The 12,291-nt window shown below is 39.8% G+C and overlaps 1 protein-coding gene across 2 annotated transcripts in view; it reads right to left on the reverse strand.

The window, feature by feature from the left end:
• The window catches only part of tnfsf10l (TNF superfamily member 10, like), a 48,454-nt gene that overhangs the window by 33,004 nt on the left and 3,159 nt on the right, over window positions 1–12,291 (reverse strand). For both annotated transcript variants that reach the window (XM_007250186.4, XM_007250185.4), the window contains exon 2: window positions 1,425–1,574. In XM_007250186.4, the coding sequence (XP_007250248.1) occupies window positions 1,425–1,574 (150 nt within the window). The remainder of the gene's footprint in view (window positions 1–1,424; window positions 1,575–12,291) is intronic.

Raw genomic sequence — 12,291 nt, forward strand, 5'->3', positions numbered from 1 at the left:
AGTGAGCAGCTGAAAACATATGCTTAACCTGACGTGGCAGGGGAAGTCCGAGCAGTTTCCTTAAACTATTGGCTTATGGCGAGGAGTCGAGTGGTTCCCATGTGGGACAAGCTGGTGATTCACTCAGTGTAGTGCTGAGCAGCGCAGACACAGGCATGATATGCCTTAAAGCACCTTGTGAGTCACCCAGCCACTTTTCCAGCACTCAGAGATCTGTATGACAAGCCTGGACACATGACTGCTAACAACAAGCTGTCTCATGCAGTAGGAACCTTTACTAGAAACGTTCTGCTGACTTTTCTTTTCAGAGAGCGTAGCAATCAGTGTTCAAAAACTCTATGATTCAGGTCATTGGATTCAGTAGAAAAGCCACTTCACTACTCTTTCTAGGGTAGACATGTGTGGACTTCAGTTGGTTCATAATAAAACTCAAGTGGTCTTCATAACTTATGCTACATTCACACAGCAAAACTGATGTTTTTCATAATATGTGACACAGATGTGTCTGATTTGTGCCGGAGGAGAAGCTGGGAGGAGAATGGAAAATGAATGACAGCAGTGAGTGAGGGTTTTCAGTGGTGTAAAAGTGAAGTAACAGGCCTCCTAAACACACAGGCATGCTCAAATCAGCTTAAATAGTTTGTTTAAAAGCTTATAAAGCAACTGCTGTGTTTCTAACCAAACGGCTAAATGTGGCCAAAGGATGAGGCTGCACCAAAGAAAAATACAAATCCTATAAACATGTATATATATATATATATATATATATATATTTTTTTTTTTATTTTTTTTATAAAGAAGACAAAGAAGTGGGTGTGATTAAATAATGTGTCCTTTTTTATAGCAAGCTCAAACGAAGCTGTCCTGTGATGCTGAAGCAGATGAAACAGAAACTTCATGTGAAGCATTGCTTTTTAGAGCATGTGCCTCAGCTCAACAGCTCAAACTTTTCAGATTTAAGGAGAACTCCAGTGTATAATTGACTTTGGGTGTAGTAAAACACTAGGAGGCAGGCTTGCAAAGTCTATGTATATATGTCTGTCATTATCAGTACAGTGATGGCGGCACTCGGAGCTACAAAGAAGTGTTATGGGATGTTAACAGTGGTTTTGAATAAGCTTCTTGTGCACTTTTAAAGTTATTAATGCCTCAATATAAATGTCAGGACTCTCTGAATTCTACCAAGGAGGTGTGAAGCTACTTTGAGCATAAAAGCAAGTGCTGGGCAAAAAGCACAAAATTACTGTATCTCAGAAAGCTGTAGAAAAGCGGAGGTGAGCTATGCAACAAAGGTTAGTACTTTTTATCATGTTTTACTACACCAAAAGTCCATTTTACACCAGAATTCTCCTTTAATGTCCGATGTTGGTTAAATCAGATTTGTGCCAGATTAACCTGCTGTGAGAAGAAAGCCTTAGACTCACCTTGGAGATGTAGGACTTGATGCCTTCAGCCAATTTAATGCAGGGTTCTCCAAACAGCTGAGCCAGGTCCTCTGGGATGTCCCTATTTTTGTCCAGGGCATTGAGCAGTCCCAGACATCGCAGTTCCTCTGTTACACCCTGTTCATTCACCTGCAAACAGACCAATCACAGTAAATATTAAATGAGTTTGCTTTGACTGCTTTGTGGGGGTAATATTATTAAAGCAACATACAGTACATGGCCAAACATTGTGACACCTGATAATTTATTGGTTCTTCTGAAAAATGAGGATATTAAAAAAGAGTTTATCATGTTTTTGTTTGAGTAACTGTTTTTACTGCCCTGGAAAGGCTTACAGATTGAAGATTAAACTATAGTATTACAGCAGTTAGGTCATAATGTTAATCCCTAGTTCATCTCAAAAGAATTGGATGGAGCAACCTCACTCCAGAGAACACAGTTCCAATGCTGGGGGGCTTTATACCCCCCTAGCCCATGCTTGATATAAGGCATAGCACCAATTGGTTCATGTTTATCTGCTCTAGAGAATTCTCTATTCTTCTATTGGCAATACTTTTATTAAATTAACTAGACCAGCTATGTGTAGTGTGCATTTCCACATCTGTGCCAGCAAAGGGTGCACCTAAAAGGGGTGTTCAGAAATATTTGAAAAATAGTATCAAAAATAAGAAACTGAATATCATGTTTTCTAGCCAGTCAGGAATCTCTAATTAGGGAATTTCCCCCTCCGATCCGTGAGGCACATCCACATAAAGCAGGCCACGCTGATCCAAGGTCAGTTTAATGATTTCTGTCGTGGTGGCTTGTATTTGGGAGGGGTGGCTGACCCCTGATAAAAGCGCTGGAGCCCTGCATTGTGTAAAGCACAGTTACAGGAAATCAGGCGCTCATGAAAGTCCCATCTGAGACTGGTTTCATGGTTACTTGTTAGGTGGATACAGTTTGCATGATAAAAACTTCATGAAATCATAACGGAACTGTCTGGACCATGCAGAGAACAACAATATCCAAGCTTTGAGAGCTCAGCTTCGTGGTTTTCCCATAATGAGCAAGATTAGGATTTGTGGTTTTTAATGCAGTTGTTAAAGTCCGGTAGGATCATCCTGGATCAGCCCAAACGTACTGGAGCTAACAATCCACCTGATGCTTTAGCCATGCACTTGTTTTATGCATTAGATTTTCAACATGTCTGTTTGAGCCTCAACCCAAACCAAATCGAATGAAAGTGCTGGACTCTTAGACTCTTGGAGTCCAGTGGAGTGAAACCTTAGACAGCTACGTCACTTGGGAGCCCCATCTTAATCTCTTTTTAATGAAACTTCAGCGTTTAGTATTCTGTCAGGGCCATGATATGCTCATAATATGTTGCCTAGTGCTGTCATTATTAACACATTATTGCACATGATTCATCTGGAAATGTTAATGCTTCATTTTAATTATACTGCAAATGTATAATTTTATCATTTTACCAATTTTGGCCTTCTGTGGCTTCCTCCTGTGATTCACTCTCTTTTTACAAAGCATGGTGGTGTATTAATGGTTCTATTAACCAACATAAAGACAGTATCACTATTGGATTCAAGTATTTAAGAAGATTTTATTGTCATTCGCATCACATGTGGTACATGAGGTGGAACGAAATTGTGATCTCATGATTCAGTTTACACCTCAGACGTGTTTTTAAAATAGATATATAGATAAAATAAGATAACAAAATAAAGAATACAATAAAAATAGAATATACAAAATAGATAAATATAAATACCCAAAAAATAAAAAAATAATTAGACAGGTAGCAGCAACATGAAGTCCAGAGTGCAAGTTTGAGTTTATAAGGTAGATTATGTTTTATGTTAAAATATGGATTAAATCTCATAACTAACTTATTCTTCTCTCTCTCCGTTTCTATGTTTCCACACCCTATTTAAGTAGATTTTCTTTTTTGCTATTTGAGCTGCAATTGGTACTGTGGTAACATTCATTTCCTCCATTAAAGGCTCAGCTTGCCGTAAAATGCACATGCTTCTTTATGGGTCCATTACATTAGCAAGAATGTTACAGCCAAAGAAGCAGTACATCCAGTAGAAGGCAGATTAGAGTCAAGATTTTTTTAACAACAACAAATATGGCAACAGTAGCAAAAGAGATAATGTAATACTTACAACAAAAAGACAAAATAGGCAGTGATATAAATGGCTTGGTGATTGGTGACTGGTGTAAAAATGTTGTGCTATAAGTTTCTTTTCTGCCAGAGTTTGGCTGTGGTTGGGTTTCTCTTGAACTACTGGCTACACTGCCCCCATTATTTCCAGTGGTAGTGCACCATTCCAGTCAGGGAACTTTTATAATTATGGGTAAAATGAACGCAGAGCACATATAGAAGGTTCTGCATCTGTTTTTATTTGTATTCATAATTAACGGTCGAGCATAAATCAGCCTTAACTCTCTACCTGCAAAAATGTTAAGGCCAATTTATAATTCTGCACTGAGTTAATGCAGAGTCTGTAGTGTAGCCTGTGCAAGTGGCTTTCGATAGTTATGAGTGTTGGTGGGCAGTTCTATGTAGCTCTATAATTACACCATGCAGGCAGGAATATAGTATAGTATGATGCTCACTGGGCCAGTTACAGTTTGACACATGGTTTACCTTTCAGTATCCTCTCTATACATAGAGCATGCATACTCTACCAGACTCTACTAAGGGCTGAGGTAGAGTAACAGAGGTCCTGCAAAGGCAAATCACTCATCAGTCCCAGTTATTTGCTGAAATTCCTAAGAAATGAATCCTAACCGGCGGAACTGAGGGAGTTGCTGTGCAAGTTTCTTCATTCAGTCAAAACTGGGTTATCCTCAGATACAATGGGGAAAGCATGTAAGAGAAAGTAACTTGGGAAATCCCTCATAACAATTGGGAACAACGCAGGAGGGACGGTTAATGAGGAAACATTCCGTTTCAGGCTATATGTCAAAACCAGGACACAGGTCATCCTTGACCCTTTCATTGGGGACTGGGTCAGGGCATTTGCTGTGGGCCTTTGCTGTAGCAAATCCTGCCAGGACATGTTGAGCAGAGAGATTTCTGAGCCAGCTGGAGAAGTACATTCTCTTGGGGCAGGTTTAAGTGACCTTGCTCAGAGGCAAGGCCTCCTCTCCTCCTTTCCCCTTTTCTTTCCCTCTTTCTATCCACTTTCCCACTCAGACCGACATTCACTAATCCTTAATCTTTGCAAACGATCTATGGTCTTGCGTTAAGGAGCTCTGCATGCAATTTGAAGCCTGAGTCAGAAATTGCTTAGCGTCACGGTTGGTGTTTGCTCTTAATGATTCTTTAACAGTCGCCTTCGGAGCGTGACAGAAAGCGCATGCGGGGTGTGGGCCGTTCCCCCCCGCTACATGATGTTAACGTGTGCAGCGCGAATTCGCCAGCTAATGAGGGGCTTTTCCCCTACGACATGCGGGGCGCGAGAACACGAAGCAGGCCAGACTGATCCAGGGCCAGTTTTATTAGCTTTAGAGTTCAGACTTTTTCTGTCATGGTGGTTTGTACTTGGCAAGGGCTGGCTGACCCTTGATAAAAGCACTGGAGCCCTGCATTGTGCAAGCCACAGTTACAGGAAATTAGGCGCCCATTTAATTCCGACCTGAGACCAATTTTGCAGTTACTTGTATTGTGGTTTAAGAGATGATTTGGATGATTCAAGCTGGCACTGAGGCACTGTGAGATCATGAAGTCGGACTGGGCTGTGCAAAACACAACGAGCTTCAAGCAAGCACAGCGGCTTCCAAGCAAGGGGTCCAGATTTTGCTAATGAGATAGGTTAGGATGTGTGTTTGTGTTTTACTGTAGTTAAAGGACTAAATAGTTCTTGTTGTGTTGGACTGTGTTGGACTGTATTGTCCTTGTGAAGGAAAGGTTTATATTCTACATGTTCTTATACATGTTCTTGCATTTGACAGCACGGTCCAAGGTGTGGTTTGGGTTAGCTACAGCATGCCAGAAACTGCTTGCATGTGCATGTGATTGAAGCAAAGCCTGATGCAATGCTACTACGCTCAAACAAGCCATAACATCAACACTCGAGCATGTAAAATGTAGCTCCACTAAACATCTAGGCATGAGCCTCCACAGACGCCCTGCGGAAGGCCCCTCAACCGAGGGTAATGTGTAACACGGCTTAGCAATAAAACATACAGCGGGGTAACGTAAAATCGACACAAAGTGCGGCATTAACTCGCTGGTGGTAGGGATGTAAGTGTGGGGTCCAGAAAGGGTGAGAGAGGGTTTCTGATCCCAGAGAGGGTAGCAGGAAATGGGGAACAATGCTCTAGTGTTACCCCTGCTTTCTGGAGCCAGGGGAAGAGTGGAGTGGAGCTGCTGCCGCTGCTGCTGAACTTTCTGCTTCACTCAACATTCGCTGCTTTTTTGGAGGAAGGATTAAAAAGAGAAACCAGGCGTGTAACTCAAATCCATGCCAAGAGCTCTCCCCCTCTGGCTGGCTCCATTTCTTTCTCTCTCACTCGTTTTCTCTCTCTCTCAATCTTCCTCTCCTGTTGCTTCCTCTTAGTTTCTCTCAGTCAGACCGTCTTCTCCTCCTGTCCATACGCGCCCCCTCCAACACCACTGTTTGTTTTTCCTGATTCCCTGATGGTGTCAAAGGAAGGAAAGCAGTGTAAGGTTCATCAGTGCGCTGAGTTATTTATGCGGGACAGTTTTGCACTGCCGCTTAGCTTCAGTATTGAGAAACAAAGCCCCAGGGGGAGCAGGTTGTCTGGGCAGGCCTTAGAGAACCCTGAGAGGAGGAAAAAAAAAACGTTCTTTCTTTATGTTTGTCAATTACTGATCCTACAAGGTGGAAGCTCTCCCAAGCAGTTAAGCTTAAGGAGATAAGCTTTCCAACTTAAAGCAAAGATAAAACAAAAAACAAGAACAAAAAAACTTGATGATAACTGTAGGTATCAACAGTGATTTTAATAAGTGATTTTAAGTCTATTAAAACATTCATCAGATGAAACCTCAACAACATTCTCTAAATAAAGGTAAGCTGCTCATACTTCCTTGTTCCTTGTTTTTGTAAACTTATTTAAAGTTATTAAAATGTATTAAAATATCTCATTATAGTTTGGATACATTTTAAAGTGAATCTCTTAATCTGCTAAGTAAAGGTTTCAGGCACAGCGTTAGCATCAAACACACTGAAGCTTGGACTCAGAAGCTTTAATAAAGAAAATAAATGCTACCACAATGCAGCAGTACTGCAGGAGGGATGCGTAAGAGAGAGTGAGGGTTAGTTATGAGATTTAATCCATAGTTCCTTCTATCCCTTCTACCTTCTGAACTCAATAATAGCACCACTGTGTTTACATTTCTAAAGAAAACCTTTAATACATCACCAGGCTCGGTAAAAAGAGTGAATCACAGAAGGAAGTAAGAACTAAATTTGGTAAAATGATTCATTAAAGTTTCCAGATTTTTTATGTGCATTCATAAGCTTACGTTTACAGTTTTCAACAACAGTATTTATTTAAAGAGCGACAATACAATCCCGGGGGTTTTCAACGTCAAGATTTTCCTTGAGATACACACCTTTCTCAGAATTCACTGCTTAATAGGCAGTGCGTGATAAGGCATAAGGTGCAGCAGGAGTTATAGTTTCACTTCCCGGTATGAGTTATGTTTTCAGCTCAAGAGAAATCAACTTTGCAATCTCAGCACTTCAATAACCCAGAAGCACTGCAGCCACCTGAATACACACACGCAAAGCCAATCACAGATCAGAGAATGCCAATGACAGAAATCTCCTACTCCAAGTTGCTACGGGAAACTGTCCTTTTACACATAATCTCCTTTGTCTTGGCTATCCTCATTGGCTCGTAAATCTTTGGTAAATGACCAGTGGAGACGGGCCCCATTGAGAAGTCATTGTGAGACATTTTCAAAGGAGCTGCGGTCACTCTAACAGCGCTCGGCCCTGCTCCCCTCTTCTGTTCTGCTTGGCTTCGGCTCTGACTCACCAAACAGAGTGCTCGCAGCATACTAACTACGGGGCTTGACAGTGGAATCGAGCCGATATCCCCGAGCCAAAACCACCGAAAATTCCTATTAAGGCAGTCGAGCTCTCTGGAGAGGCGGGATTGGTTTTTAATTAATACAAAAATCAGACCTGACACAGACAGCTTGGACTAATTAGTGAACCCGTTTAAAACCTGGGATGCTTGATGGGTCTGGAAGAATGGAGCCCATCCAACCTTCCTTCAGAAGTTTTGATTAAATTAAACCAAGAAAGCACATCTGATCTGTTGGCAACATGCGGGTGATTAAAAAAAACCCTCTTCCTGACGTATCGTTTCCAGTACAAGCAAGAGCCTGAAGAACCTGCTCTGCTGTGTTCTGATGTGGCATGATCGCTAATGGACTTTAATGGAGAGATAGCATCTTTTTATTAGCGGTACTGGTGGAGTAAACCGGAGCTCTGCTTTACAGCCGTCTCTCATTATCATGGCAGTATTGCTCTTGCAATCCCTGATTACGTGGGTCTGAACAAGAGATGTTTACATGCCTTTAGGACAACACTGCTGGTAGGCCGTCCCATCTGGCCGCTACGCTGTGCGTGAGCGCGGGATATTTACGTTAGCCCTGAAGAACCTTCATTAGGCAGCAGCTGTGTGTATGCGAGGGCTTCAAGCACAGCCTATCAGGCTTCTCTGCCTCTTTTGAATTGATGAATCTACTTTTGATAACTTTTTTTTTTACATTCTCTCAAAATAAACTGTCAGTGTTTCATCCTTTAAAACTTTTCCTTTAGACTTTTTATTGTGTTTTATAAAAGGTAATTAAACCAAAAAAACTTTTGTTGCGAGACTTCCTCAAGACCATCTGACTTCTAGTGTGAAAGAATAAAGAACATTGTCAGCATTCGCTAAAAATGAGGAAACAAAAGGTTTCTGTGTGTCTTTTTGTCAATTCTAATGTATGCTCTGTCTGCTCTGGGGCAATAAATAGAGGTTGAATAGCTCTAAGTAGGAGTGTGCGATATTGGGAAAAAAATAGATACCGATATCTTCTATAATTTTGCCGATACCGATGTTAAACGATATTTTGCATTACTTATAAATGTTTGTAAAAGCCTTACATTGTACTAGCTTTAACTAAAATTATATTAAAATAATTATTTACACATTATATTATTGTAAACTATTTATTTACCTGACACAAATAACAAAAAAACTAAAATATAGAAGAATCTGACTATTTAAATCGTAATAAACTTATCAATGTGTTTGCTGTTTGGTGATTTCTGCAGCATACATAGATAAACTATAAACAATATGTAATGCACATTTACAAAAAATATATAACTTTTTATTGCATTTGTAAACCAATAACCTACTGTAAACAATATGAATTGTGTAATTTGTGACTGCGTTATCTCTTGCAATCTGCTGCCTTTTTTGTCGTAGGGCACTTTTCTATTGAGTGACTCTGTTAAAGTTTGCGGAGTTTGTTTTGAGTGCCTTAGGTGGCTGTCTTGGGCAGCGGGCTCCTCTGAGACAGCGTATTCGCTCGTTTTCAGCGTTGTTTTAGCCAGCTAAACTAGTGCTAGCTTTAGCCTATGCTAGTACAATGTATGGGCACACTCAATGCGCATGCGCAGCAAGCTATTCTAAAGCTAGACTCGTGGGGTCAATGCGCTCTGACTGATGTTTTTTCCTCAGTGATTAGCATACTCGATATCGCCAGCTTGCATATCGTTAACACAGCAATTAAGATATTATCGTGGACGATATATATCGCACACTCCTAGCTCTAAGTCAATCTGAGTTAAGCACGTTCATCCATCCATATCTTTGTGTGTGTGTGTGTGTGTGTGTGTGTGTATGTGTGTATCTGTGTGTGCCAGGGCCCCATTTAAGTTTAAACCGTAAAATAGTTTGTGTCCCATTGGAATAGAGCCATGCCCTCCTTGGGGCGAGCTAACGTGGCGCAACATGAATCCACAAGGAAAGGCTGCCAAATTTGGTTGCATAAAGGCTGTTCTGCAGAAAACCCAGAAAAAAAGTTAGGGGTAAGAGAAAAAGCACAGACTTTCAGATATCTGGAGGCTAAAAAAAGAAGAAAAAACATCAGAAAGAACATCCGAAAGAAATAAGGAAAGAAAGAAATGAAGGAAAGACAGACAGAAAGAAAGAAAAGGACAAAGGAAAAGACATGGAAATGGAGAAAAGTGGGTGAGGGAGTAAGACTCTGTGGATCTTGGCAGAGGAAAATGTCACAGGAGGTTTACATGAGGGAGTTGGAGGGAGAAAGCAAAACATTTGCTTGCAGGGTATAACTTTACAGCAAATTTTGTTATTGTTGATGAAGGCCTCTTCAGAGCCCCTCGCGGACCCTCGCAGTCGATCTGGGTGGGAGAAGGACGTGAAGTGGCTTGCGTGGGCACACAGACAGAGCCAGTAACTAAGAGGAGCGCTGAAGAAGCAGCCACTCGACTGGGTGCCTGGCTCCAACTCGAATAGGGCTTAGTCACAGCCCCACAATCTAATACCACGACCTAAAACAAAGACAGGCTGAGTAGAATCTGGCAACCGCCTTTGCTTCTGACAGCCGTAGCTGGACAGAAATAGGTCAGTCTCAACCCCACCAATGCAATATCAGCAGCGCCCATACCCTTACACCATTCTCTCTCTCTCTCTCTCTCTCTCTCTCTCTCTACTGTTTACAGTTGCTCAGTGTGACCAGGAGGTGACCTCGTTTTCCTTTCACTCAGAGAAAGACATGGTTTACTGGGCATGATGGAGCCTGATCTCACTGAACGATACGCTGATTATACCGGCTAAAGAGCTCAATCCTTAAAAGCATCTTCCTCAACCAATAGTGATAAATTGACTTGGACTAACTTCAATTATATTTGGAACTTTGAGACACCCTTAACATTCAGATTTTGTGCTTAATATAAATAAGAAATAAAGATAAAGAGCACGGTCTTAGTCATGGCCTAACCTTGTCACTCAAATTTAATTAATTTTAAATTAATATTATTTAAATAAATTATTTATTAAATATTTCCACAGTTTAAACATTTTCAATATTCAATCGAAATAATTTTAAATTATTTGCAATATAACCAATAGCAATAATATATTATATAAAATGTTTAAATAAATCATAAATATTATTTTTTTTAGAATACTGTCAATAGGAAATATTTTTAACAATAGAAATTAAGAGTGTAAGCAAATATTGATATGTGAAAGTATTTAAATATTATGCTTTACAATATATTTTTAATTAAAAAAAATATGATTTTTCAATGTAATTTTGTAGAAATGCTCGAAAGAAAGTCTTTCAGAGACAATAAAAGACCTCTGGTCATCCACTTTGACTGTTTAGAAACAAGACATGTATTGTAACCATGAAAGTTTGAAGTTTTTAAATGTTTAATATATGTTTTCCTTTTCTGCATTGTCTTTTTATAACAATGCTCAACAATGCTTTTTCCTAATTATTTATTTATATTTTTTGTTTATTATTATTTAATTTCCTCCCCTCAGTTATGTGTACTTTGTCACTAATAAAAGATTCTGACATAAAAATCACTGCCAAAAAAAATCACAAAAAACACAATAGGAATGGGAAAAGTTTACATGCACAGATTAATTGCAGTTGTGTTTAATTCCTTTGCTGAACTCCATCTTTAGATCCCACTGTTCTGATTGGATAAAAAGTAAGCTTCTTTTTTAATTAGAAAGGAAAAAATGTAACAAAAAAAAAATATATATATAAATAAATAATCCAAAAAATTGTCTTAATTACAGTATTGCAATATATATCGCAATGTATTGAATTGTGACCCATGTGTTGTGATACATATTGTATCACCAGGTTCTTACCAGCACACAGCTCTACCCAGACTGGAAGTCTGTCCTTAACTGAATGACACACTGAGAGTGATTTAAGGTAATAATGCGCACTGGTGTCCGAAATCACATTACCTCACTCCACAACAATGAGGAGAATAATGAGACACTGCACATCACTGAAGTGGCCTAAACCCAAACTGTCCTTGGCCTACCCTCAGTGGCTTCCTAACACTAACCACAATGTGTATTTTAGAACTAATTATGGCTACCTCCTAACAAATGGGAAAAGTCCCCTTGAGACAGGCAAAAACAGCATCATAAAAGCTAAGAGTGCAGAAAAACAACACTGTAGATCACACTCGACTGGCACAGGTCTGACTGCAGGTTGGGTAAGCTTTTAAAGCTTTTTAAACGACCAATAAGTCAAAGAAGGGTTTGAGCCTTCATGAGTGTCAAACAGTGACATAGATACATGAGAGCGTAGATGTGCTGGAATCTCTCCAAAGGAGAAATTTACAACGTTCCTCAAGGATTTGAATGTTGAAACTGCCTGAAGCTCACAAAACCAGAAGCATGAAGCTGCTGTCCAAAAAAAAAAAAAACACGTATCTCAAAATAGTTCATTTAAAGGAGAAGGCAAAATGATTTTATTTTAAAAAATGTAAATAGACAACTAACATTAAACGTTTCGAATTCCTAAAAGTATGTTTATCATGAAAAATAAGAAGTAAGGAAGTAGATATGCATTCTTTTTTCGACAGTGAAGATAAGCCACCGTTTTGTTTTCTAACTGGAGATATACACACAGGAGAGAGGCCATTAAAAGCCCATATTTGCGTAGGCTGCTTATTAGAGTGACCTAATTGTGTCAGATAGGCTGCAACAGGTTTGCAGGAAACTCAACTGAAAGGAATACCCATAAATCTGTTCAGCCTGAACCGGCACTAAAGGAAGAAGCCCCATTACTATAATGTAGTGTCTCACAGAA

The sequence above is a fragment of the Astyanax mexicanus genome, chromosome 8, assembly GCF_023375975.1.
Source record: "Astyanax mexicanus isolate ESR-SI-001 chromosome 8, AstMex3_surface, whole genome shotgun sequence".
Classification (NCBI taxonomy): domain Eukaryota; kingdom Metazoa; phylum Chordata; class Actinopteri; order Characiformes; family Acestrorhamphidae; genus Astyanax; species Astyanax mexicanus.